At 36.2% G+C, this 11656-nt stretch overlaps 3 protein-coding genes across 3 annotated transcripts; 1 reads left to right on the top strand and 2 right to left on the bottom strand.

Moving 5' to 3' along the window:
* Positions 1-94: 94 nt before the first annotated feature.
* Positions 95-7433, bottom strand: C9374_000467 (uncharacterized protein; the record flags this gene model as incomplete). Its single annotated transcript, XM_044694334.1, has 2 exons — positions 95-4424; positions 4492-7433. The coding sequence occupies 2 exons, from the start codon at positions 7431-7433 to the stop codon at positions 95-97; spliced, it is 7272 nt and encodes a 2423-aa protein (XP_044552295.1).
* A 231-nt stretch (positions 7434-7664) lies between these two features.
* Positions 7665-9329, top strand: C9374_000466 (uncharacterized protein; the record flags this gene model as incomplete). The annotated part of the gene is made up of 1 exon (XM_044694323.1): positions 7665-9329. The coding sequence occupies one exon, from the start codon at positions 7665-7667 to the stop codon at positions 9327-9329; it is 1665 nt and encodes a 554-aa protein (XP_044552294.1).
* A 90-nt stretch (positions 9330-9419) lies between these two features.
* Positions 9420-11459, bottom strand: C9374_000465 (uncharacterized protein; the record flags this gene model as incomplete). Its single annotated transcript, XM_044694312.1, has 1 exon — positions 9420-11459. One exon carries the CDS (start codon positions 11457-11459, stop codon positions 9420-9422), a length of 2040 nt encoding a protein of 679 aa, XP_044552293.1.
* Positions 11460-11656: the final 197 nt, after the last annotated feature.

The following is an 11656-nucleotide window of genomic DNA, read 5'->3' as shown; positions in this document are numbered from 1 at the left end:
TGCAGTGCTTTTGAATGTTGTGAAACAAGTCCTTCTTGAAATTGGACAATTTTTTGAAAGATGAAAATTGACCACAGGTGGCTCATGAACAAACTTATTGGTGTGATTGCCGTTTCAATCTGTAATAATAATCTTTTTCGTAACAAAGTGCGTGGACGAGAGAAAACAGTCGTTTGACTACTCTATAGAGATGTTGTTTGTTCGTAAACATACATCTCCAATCTCTTGTAGAATGATTTTGTTGACGAAGCATGTATGGGATGTTGTGTTGTTGCATGAATGATTCAAGTTGTGCAGAATTTGTGTTCCTTTTGAGAATGAATCCATATTCTCGATCGTTTGGAAGATCCTCAACAATTCTTTGCTTCAATAATTCGTCATCTCTACTAGGTAAACTCACATGAACAATTTGAATTTGTTTTGCAATGATCACATCTCTTGTATGGTGAGTGGTGGGGAAATATTGTTCTTGTTTGCAAAATCTAAATCCTTCAAAATGCATCACAGTAATACTTGCTTCATAAAAGTCGCTATATGCTTGCATGAGAAATTCTCTCTTTGAAGTGTTCCATGAATTTTGTAAAGACATTTTGATCTGCAAATGTTCACCAAGTTTGTCATAATTTTCTCCAATAATTTTGTAAATGTCAACAAATCTTTCCTGGAAATTGTCAATTCGTCCGTCATCTACCACTAAACCGCAATGGTGGCTTAAAGATTGTTCAAACTTTGCTAGATCCTTAATGAAATTGTAATTAGTTGAGAATAAAGATCTGTGATATGACTTGAGGAGTATTCTGCAAATTTCTATATTCCTAAGTGAAATAGCATGTACTTGAGACAAACCAAAAAGAGATTTCAAATAAATTTCGTGTTCTTTTAGATCCAAAGAGTCTATGATTCTGGCTACAGACTCCTTTTCTAGATGTTTACCCTTGAGCTGTGCCAAGTTAGGTAGATGAAGAGGTAAATTTTTGATGGGATGACTAGATAGTTTTTTCCTGATCGAGTCCAATATTCGTAAGGACCATAACGGATTTTCTTGTATGCAGTATTGGGACAAATGTTCAGTAAATGGTAAATTAGATATTATGTCAGAAATCTTATCTAAATTATGGTCCAAATTACGATTCAGAGTAATATGTTGAACGTTGTTTGAATTGGTCATGAGGAGATTTGTCGTGAGCGACTTTCTGAATGACTCGATTTGTTGTAAACAATTTTCCTTGTTGTTGAAAAGCAAATCCAAAAACAGGCGCAAGTTGGTATCAGATAATGCAAGATTAATGGAAGAAATAATTTCCAATAATTGCTCAGTTTGATCTTCTTCAAAATCAAATGGTATTCTAGTAATTTTTGTTTGCAATATGTTTAAGAGTCTCTTTGCTTCAAAATAGTGTGCGTTGTGTGCGTTATGATCAATAATCGTTGGATTCTTAGAAAGTGTTTCATTAAATGCGTCAATAGATGTTTGTTCTTGTTCAATCATTGCAAGAACTTCTTGCTTCTTTCTAGGATGAAGAGATATCTTAAAATCTGGTGGTGGTGGAGAAGCATTTGAAGGACACTCAAACAACTGATTCTTGCGCTTGTTATACTGTTCCACAAGCTCTAAAATAAGTGCTTTTTGTGCACTTTCGTCTTCACTTTCAAATTTGCTCAATCTATTCTTAATGAATTGCAGAACTCGTTGCATTTTGATATTTCTTTTTCGCACAAGCTTTTCGTTGGCTGTTAACGGAATTACTTCGCAGTCATGTTTCCGAACTACTTTATCTCTATAAGCCTCAGGACCTTCTAATAAACAAACACAATAAGTATCAATGTTGATGTCGATCACTTGTGCCAAGTACTTGTTCTTATTTTGTGTAACGTAGACCTTTCCATCTACAAACACATCTGTTCTACCAAAGTCCACTTTTTGGTTGAATGTACTTAAAATCTTTTTTACAACTTTCAAGAAATTCAAAACAAAATCATCAGTATCTTTTTTAAACCTGAAACCATTTTCTTTGACTAGAATTGATGTCTCTCCATGGTCAAAATAGTCTACAATAAAAGAAGATATTGAATTTGGATCTACAATTTTTGGAATGGGAATTAATGCGCCATCGATCGTAATTGTATGCTTGATATTTTGTTTGATGACTTCTAAATTTTCCAAATGGCCGTCATGATTGCCTGATAGTGCACTAAATGAAGAAATGCAATACATTTGACGTTCTGATTGACTGTTCGTTGATTTGAAAGCTGAGATTATCTTTGAGGATGCAGTATTTTCATGCTGATGCGGATGTTTAAAATCGATCTCACTGTAAGGCAAGATAAGGTCATTAAGGTTATTCCTGTTGGACATACTAAAACTCTTCAAGTAACCCAAATAGAGGTTGAATGTGTCGTTGTGAAATTCATTATATAAATCAGAGATTTTCAAAGGTTGCTTATCGATTGTTTCTATTTGAAATTCAGTAAAAGGTTGTAACACTCTTTCATTTCTAGTGTAATGACGTTCGAATAAATATGCTAACACTTCTATGAGCTCTCTTGCTTTCTGTTGAATGTTTTCATCATTGTCTTCATCAAGAGAAACACTTTCCACAATATGGTCAAAAACTCCCTTTCGTAATAAATATACAAATAAAAAGTTATCCGGTTCAAAATAGAATAGTTTTGAAACCAGGCCAGTAAGTCCAATTGGTAGTCCAAGCTCTGAAATGTACCCATGATGTCTCAAAAATTCAAATGCAAACCGGGCATAATGATAATGTTGAGCTTGTGAGTTCGAAGAGGTTGCTCGAGTAAACGAAGAAAGAGGTTGAGTTAAAGCACTAACTGCATCTTCTAAAGCATTTTCAGCATGTTTTGGATCGAGTCGTAACTCACTCAACATACAGAACGTAATTAGTCGCAATATAAACGTATTGGTGTTTCCAAAACTACCGTTCAAGTTTGGTAAGTTTGTAGTTAAATATCTTCTCACTCTCTCCAATAACATGTTCATCACAATCACATTACCTTTAGGATCAAAACCTCTTCGACCTGCTCTACCAGATATTTGTTGGAAATACATTTTCAACATAAACATAGAGTTGTCAGCGATTACTGATGTTTTGCATGGCATTGAAATACCATAACTTAGAGTACCAGTTGCAATGGCTACAGGTAATAATTTCATACGATACAACTTTTCCACTTCCTGTAACAAGAGGGCGTCTACTGAATTGTGATGCATGCCAACTCCAAACCTTAATGACAACATTAATAACTCTACGTCATCTTGAGGTAAAACTGTCGTTAAACTAAATTTCTCGTTTTGATAATACTTTTTTACATCTTCTCTTTTTGAGCAGTTCTTTTGCTCGTCATCACAACAAGCAACTGATAACAATCCTTTCAGATATCGCGATACTATTTCATAGTCAATAAGGTCTCTTCGTTGCACGTCTAATTCAGTGCTAGAAGTACTCACTACCTTAAGCAATGGAATCTCAATAATATTGCTCGCAGATTCGTTCTTATCTTTTGAATGTTGTATGTATCGGAGTCCATTTTGTTTCAAGATATCAATAAGACCTGTTAAATGATGCTCATTAACAAATTCAATTCTAACATATGCCTCAATAGGCTTGTGTGAAATATATGATTGCAGATTTCTCTTTTGGTCATTTGTCAACAAAGATTCTCCAGTAATGATACAATATTCAATGATAGAGGAAACCATGCTCTTGATACCAGATTTATCAAAATGAAAAACAAGAGCTGGTAGCATTTGATGATACTTCATGTATACGCATAAGTGAGGTATGGCCTCATATAACGACTCTTTGGTAGTGTCATGATCAATTCTATCAAAGGCCTTCAGAACAGGCTGTAATAGTTTGTTATGTAAACATGACATAAATTCTGGGTCTGTTTCTTGCAGTTCTGACATTTTTTGCAACACATACTTTCTGTAAGAAGAATAGCCATTGGAAGAAAGAACTTCTAGCTCATCGAATAGAGGAATGTTTTCATGAGAGCATGTATAATTTTCAAAAAGGAGTTCTGAAAGGGGATCATTCTTTCGATTTAGCTCTTTTGTAAGTAATTGAGAACATTCTAATAGCTCTATGCATTGGTCTTTTGACATTTCTGGAATGAATGAAAGGGCTTCCTTTTTTTCAAGTGATTTCTCGTCCAACACTGTCAATGGATGCATTCTTGTGTGAGTATAGAATTGGGGTTCTTGATCACTAATGCTGTGATAAAAATAATATTCAAGGGGCTGAAGTCGCTCCACAACAGAGGCACTACCATCATCTTTCAATTTTGGAACAATTTCAATTTCGGTATTATGGTTTTTTCTTTGGCTTCCAAGGTTTGACAGCCATCCCTTAAAATGCAAAACATTTCCAATCGATGCACTCAATGCAATGAAAGGACATCTAAGATCGTCAATAATTCGTGGTAAGGTCGGTGCTCAATATACACCACAAAAATTCAACTACATACCTTATTAATGATAAAATATGTTCCCATTGCCTACCATTGGATTCATCAGTAATTAAATGAATTTCGTCTAGTACTACATAAGCTAACGTTTCTCTCAATTCAAAATTTGAATAGTGGAGAAGTAAAATTTCTAACATGGCAGCATTGGTAACAAGTACCCTACACTTCATTGTGTTCACACGTTGATCTGCAGTAAACACGCCTACAATGTCGGCCTGACCTTCCTCGTTTTCAAACTTATTTAACACTTCGGCATAAATTTGATTACAAAGAGCATTAGTAGGCACAACGAATACAACCTTGTCTGTCTTACTATTCTTCAAAACTCTCTCAATCAAATACATGGTAATGAACGTCTTTCCACTGGATGTTGGTGTTGTCACCAGGAGAGATTTCTTTTTTTCACTATTGCTATCCATGTTGTGGTTGATGTATTCGATAACTTCTTTTTGCCATGGGTCAGGTTTGAATTGCAATACAGTTGTCATTTTCTTTCCATATTGATTACTGTGTTCATATATCTTTGGGAATAGCTGAGGAATGTAATTTGGGGACATGACATCCTTAAATTGAAGCTTCTTGAAACGAATTAAGATGTTGTCCAGGTCAGTGATGGTCATACATTGAAATTGCAATCTCAACCCTTCTTTGATCATTGATTCTTCCTTCTTATACACCGCTCGCACAATAGGATATAAGAATTGACATTGTAATATTATCGAGAAGAACTTGTTCAAGACAACTCGATGCCTCAAATACGAGTAGATGACGTTTGCCTGCTGCTTTGGTTTTCTAGCTTTTTCAATTAACCCATAAAAAGCACGAGAATGAAGAATGGCCGATATTTGCAAATTTGAATTCTCTGGTTTTTCATTCACTTCTTGTGTAAGTAGCTCTAAATGAGTCAATAATGCGTCAATGATTAATTTTAGAAGTTTTGCTCTATTCTCTGCTTTTTCAACTGTAAACTGTCTATCATCAAGATATTGAATACGTATGTTAGAAACCCATGTTTCAAACATACGGGTTATGAAAATATACAAAAGCTCACTGTTCAGTGTTGCAGATGAAGAGTTCTTAAATTGACTCAAAATCTTTCTCATTTCATCGATTACATCATTGGTTATATGGTGTGCTTTTGCAGCTTTGACATCATCCAAAAAAACCTTTTCATTCCGTTGAAAGCTTCGAGAGTATTGAGATAGGGACTCTTTGATTCGCAGCGAGTACAAACTACTGTCGTCTTGTTCTTTGTCATCAACCAACAGTCTTCTGGACTTCCAATGAGTTGAATCCGTTTCAACCATTGATGTGAACGAGTTGGAATTACCACAATTATCACCGCTTGATGTCGCTGGCTTAATATTTTGCTGCACTATGTTGTCACTCTCTTCAATGCTATACTCACTGACGTGTAAATCTTTAAAGAGACGATTTGCAAGTGAGTTATTCACAATAGGGTGAACCTTATGTTCGGGTTGATTTTCTGGAAGTTGGGACCTCCCTGATAGGTTAACAATTGGATGACATTCGTGGTTAGAATCACTCAAATAATTTTCCAATAACGGCTCAACAAACTCCCTAACAAACAATTCGTATTTGGGATGAACAACACATATCTGCTTCCAATCTGGCTTTTGATTCGCAAAGAGTAATAGCAATGTTTTCACCATCAATCTTCCGTCGAATAGATCAACAATTGCCTTATCAGAAACCTTTTTTTGTAGACCTTTCAGTACAATTACCAATTCCTTGTACAAGTGTTGTTCTACAAATTTAGAGTAATCTTCCATGAAGAAAATCTCATCATTACCTGGTAATTGGAATGCTCTGTCTTGAAGATCCAACTCAAACACAAGTAAAGTTGACACCAATAGCACAGATAAAAACAAGCTGTAGAGAGCAGAATCTGAAACTTTGGGTTGGATTCGTCTCACTGTGAGCAATAAAATTACTAGTCGATCTCTTTGAAAAGTTTCAAGATATGTATACTTGTTCAAAAGTTCTTCAATTGGCATAAATTCGTCAATAATTTCTTGGTGCTCATTTTCAGGGCAATGAGAGATCGTTTCAATTCGGCTGATCGCATTTGCAAAGCACGAACACTCCAAAGAAGTGCGAAAGAATGTACTAGAGACATATGAATAACAAGTATTGGGACCAAAGTCTAAACCGTCACCTACAACACGTCCCACATAGATACACAAAGACTTAAATAGATTGTCGTTAGATTGAGCAAGGGTAAATCCTGGTTCTCTTTGCTTCAAGAGCTGAATAAATTTTTCATCACACATGTTCTTGAAAGTATGACAAATAAAGCCATTGTTGTTCAAGTAAATTCTGAGTAATTCTTTCAACAGAGGTTTCCATTTTGGAGGTTCTACGTGCTCAAGGGACACTTTAACAGACACCTGAGATTTGGACATGTCGTCTTTGAGAATTTTCATGCCTTCTTTCATTGAACAAGTAATTGGTGGTTCAGATTGTTGAGATATTACCATTCCCTCACTGATCCAAGTATAGACTTCATCTTGCTCAAAAAACAAAAATTCAACTTTCATTTGCAAATCATTCATGCGTGACGCTAACTTGAAGAAATTCCAAAACGCATGAAGAATTTGACCACCATGATACATGTCAGTTTTAGAATTTGCCATTTGATCAATCATGGCATTGACATGAAAGAAGCTCAAGTCTCTACCCTGACATTTGTCAATGATATCCGTGTAACGACAGCTCGCGAACAAACCTCTGTACAATTTTTCAAATTTAGCTCCATTCATTTCTAAATAATCATCATTGCTTGAATCATGTTCGGAATGATGATGATCATCATCATTCTCCTTCAAAAGCGAATTCTGTTGTTGTTGTTGATGATCAGAGGCAAAATCATCTTCGATTAACAGCGAGATGGATGCTGAGCCAGTATCGTTGGAGAGCATCACGAATTTTTTTGACGTTATGATGAGTAGTTGATTGGAATTCTGATGATAAATGACGATACCTCCGAAGGTTGTTATTTACTTGTTAAACTTGAACGTTGTAATATTTTCATCCTTTGCAAAACATGATCAACAAAGGCAAACATGTTTCTGCGTGTGCTTGTTGTTCAGAACAGCCATTTTTCTCTTCATGACGAGAAACGCGCCAAATTTTTCTTTTTAACAAAAAAAATGTCTTCTCAAGGAAACGGCAATGATGACTCTCACATGATCGATGATGATCAACAGCAAGAGGGAACAGCAACAACGCCAGGCACTCCATCAAGCAGAAAAAGCATAGACCCTCTTAAACTCACGGTCAGAGAGTTGAAGAGTATTCTCAAAGATTACGTCGAGTTACCACCCGAACAACAAAAGAAGGCTTACTATGTAGATTTGTACAACAAATATGTTGTAAATGCTACTGGAGATGCTACTACTCCTGCATCATCGGATAAGAAACGTAAATCCGATGCTGTGGAAAATATTGCCTCTGATGATGAAGAGGAGAGCCAAGAACCAGAACACAAAAAAGTTAAGCCAACATCACAGTCTCCACAAAACGAGTTTCAACAAGCAAGTCAAGCAAAATCACCAGCTGCAAGTAGTAGCGAGATCACTTCAAATGTTGAAGTTACGAGAAAAACAAAATCATTGGCTCCTTCCGATCTTCCACAAAAACCAAGCGAGGAAACACCAACTACAAATGCAGCTAATAGAAGAAAAACTGTTGGTACTGCTGCATCTTCGTCAGGCCGTTCAACACAACAAATGATTTACAGAAAAAAAACTAGCGAAATTAATCCAAAGTTGTTCCAAACAACTCCAATATCAAGCAGAATTTCTGTTTCATCTCCTTTTGTTCACGACAATGCAGAGGGCGTAGATCCAAGACCAAGCGAAGTGGAAAGCAGCTCATCAGTGAGACAAGTCCTACTTAGTACCTTCATGTTACTTGTTTGGTCTGTACTATTCTTCTGCATTTATTTATTCTTCTTTGGACAAAGAGATCCTCATTTGCCTTATGGAGGTGTCTACTGCAATTCTGAAGACGGTCTTCTCAGATTGAAACCTGAGGAAGGATGTTTACCTTGCCCTGATTATGGCTATTGTATTGGAGGAAGACTACTCAAGTGTGACGACGGTTATATCATGAAAAACGCTGTTTGTGTGAAGGATGAAAGAATTCCACTTGCTAGTATTCAACTCATTAATGATCTACAAGCCGAGTTGTCAAGTTTGGCTGGAAAATACGAATGTGGAGAAGCAAAACAAAAGACAAAACGATTGGAAGACGTCAAAAAGTCTCTTGCAACAAAGCCATATGCTGTCGGACTAGATGAAAATTTGGTGATGGACCAAGTCGCTCAGCTCATCAAGAGCTCTCCTGAAAACTTCCAGCTTGTAATTTCTGAAGAAATAATTGACAATTCTGACGGAAAAGTTTCAGTAATTTATTCAACCAATCCATCTCTTCCTTTCCAATGCAGAGTGTCAAAAACTGTAACGGAAAATAAGGGAGTTATTGGTACTATTCTGATTTTGGCCATTTTTGTTGTCATTGGAAACGTAATCAAGAAGAGAGTTGACAAGGAACGAGTAGATTTCGAAGACCTTGTTAGAATTGCATTGACAAGAATTAAGGAAAGATCTGAGATTATTGTTGAGCACTTGAGAGATGAACTCAAGGAAGACTATGGCGACCAAATTAACGTGGACAAGTTGTGGCCAAAAGTTGAAGACTTCCTTAGTCAAGACACTCGCATCAGAGAGGCTCCAGCTCAACAAGGTAGAGCTTATGCTTGGAATGTCATTGACAATCAATCAACACCAAGAGCTTCGACACCTTCAGAATAATTTTGCTTACCATCCTCTAGGATTACCCATTACAAAGTAACTTATATATTAAATAAAGAAGAATCATCATGTTTTGAAAAATCATACAGTTTATTTCTCATCTGTGAATGCTTGGACATCGCCCATAGCAAATAAGAAAGGAGCGATTTGGATCAGAAGATTCTTGTTTCTCTCGAAATCTTTTTCTATTTGTTCCAGCCGTTGTGATGACTGTTGGAATCGTTCTTGTCTCAAATCACTGCTCAGCATGCTCACCAAGTCACATAGATTCAGGCATTGATCGAGCATTGTTAACAGTGGAATAATGAGTTGTTTCTTGTTTAAAAAGCATCTTTGATGTATCTTTGCAATGCATGTTTGGTGTAAACGTTTGGCAGTTTCAAAGTCTTTGGTTTCCTTAATTGACTTCTCCATAGCCAAAAATTCTCCTTCGATTACCTCTGTGTGTAAATAAAATTGTAGACTATTCACAAAATTTGCCATTTTCGATCGCAATAGCAACGTCCATGATAACTCTGAAAATGTTGTCGAGCTTCTATTTCTTGTGAGAGGAATCCAGGAAGCTGTTAATTTGTGTTGAACTCGTTTGCAAGTGAGTAAAAATTTGAAAATTTCATTGTACATTTCCTTCAAATCATCTGTGAAGAATAAATTGAGTGGCCATCCCACATTAAATTCGAGAGTAATTTCGTTGGGCCATTGTTTAGATCGAAGTAAGTCGTACTTGTTAGAAGTGTCAGTTAGGGATATTTTGTTGTATGAAACTGTATAATGATCTAGAAATTTGTAATTATCTGCAGAGCTTTTGAGAGAAGATTGTTTGAAAATATTCTTCAAATCTTTGACCAAGTGTTGAGGAGTAAGTGGTTGACTAAAAATTCTGTCGGACTCTTCAATAAAGCACAAGAAAAAGTCTCCCATTCCAATAAAGAACAAATCTCGAACTGATTTGATATAACCTAGCAAGTCACAATCCATCACTACTAAATTCCATAAATGTGTGCCTACAGTGATTCTTATCTTGTCGATTGTGAACTCAAAATTGAAAGAGTTGTATTTCCTAGCTGTTTCATGTATTTTCATGGCCTCCTTGAACCCGATAAGCTCTTCGTTTGGAAGCTTGTATTGTCTATCTGTTTTAGAAATGTTGTTGAATGTTTGTAAAATCTTGATTGCTTTTCCAATGAACAGAATTTTGTTTGCTACTCGTAGAGAGATGTAGGAAGGTATCTGATTCGTTTTAAGAACGTATTGCTTATTCCAGACATCATTTGTTTTGAATAGCTCTTCCTCGAGTTGTGACGTGTTTGGTTGCGATGATATTTCTTCACAAACGAAAAATTCGCTATGGTTCGAAATGATGCCATAAATCATCCATGCTGAAATTTGCTTCATCAGCACCACATTGCAGTGATAGAGTAATCGGTTAATAGAAGCCTCAATAATTGGTATTCCAGAAAATGTGGAATTATATAGAAAATCCAATAACTTTGCTCCACTCAAGTTCTCAGCCTGCACTTGTTTCACGATGTCCAGCAAATGTGGAAATATGATTTCATAATCTCGTAATAATTGTTTCAAGTAAGTGAGTGGCATTATGGCACCTGTTGAATTATTATTTTGCTGCAAAGTCTGAAACGATGATGAAGGGATAGAGAAGGGATGTAGGGATGAGAATGATGAATTCTCACCACCAATCTCATATGAACTCATCTCCTCTTCCCAAATACAAAATTCTTGTTCAGCCTTTGTTAAAATTCTCAAGTATCCCTCCAGTATTTCCTGTAAACCCTGCTTTAGAGCCAATATATACAACGACCCACTCGAATAATGGGTCATAAAATCCGACAGCTTTTTGTAATAAAATCCCATTTGGCATAGTTGTTGTATGGTGTTCTTTTCCGATTCATGCAAGAAGGGTAATTGATCATCCAAATAAAATCCCTCTCGTTGTTGTATATTGGTTGTAATTTGATTGGCATGAGTATTTCCATTCCGTAAGAATGATGATGACGATGTGGAAGAGTCCATAGAGTGTTGAGAAGAGGAGGATGGCTCCGACATTGCGGAAACGTGTACAATAATGTCGCCAGAGAAGCCTGAAAGTGCCAGTAAGAGCTCGTGAAGCATTTTTTGTTGTTGGAAAGGAGATGGCAAAAGCAGCAACCACTACCCCAAGTGAGGGTTTCAGAACTCTTGTCCTTAGATGGAACGGTTTATAAATTACCTTTACCAATTTCCTTACTACAAAGCCAGGTTGTTCAGTCAATGAAAATTCGCATACAGAAGAACCCAAAGAATAAAAATAATAACAAAACCCAAGAACC

This window comes from Naegleria lovaniensis (assembly GCF_003324165.1).
Source record: "Naegleria lovaniensis strain ATCC 30569 chromosome Unknown tig010, whole genome shotgun sequence".
NCBI classification, from domain to species: Eukaryota; Heterolobosea; class Eutetramitea; order Acrasida; family Naegleriidae; genus Naegleria; species Naegleria lovaniensis.
Note: the sequence above shows the minus strand (reverse complement) of the source record. Positions and strands in the feature narration are given on the sequence as shown.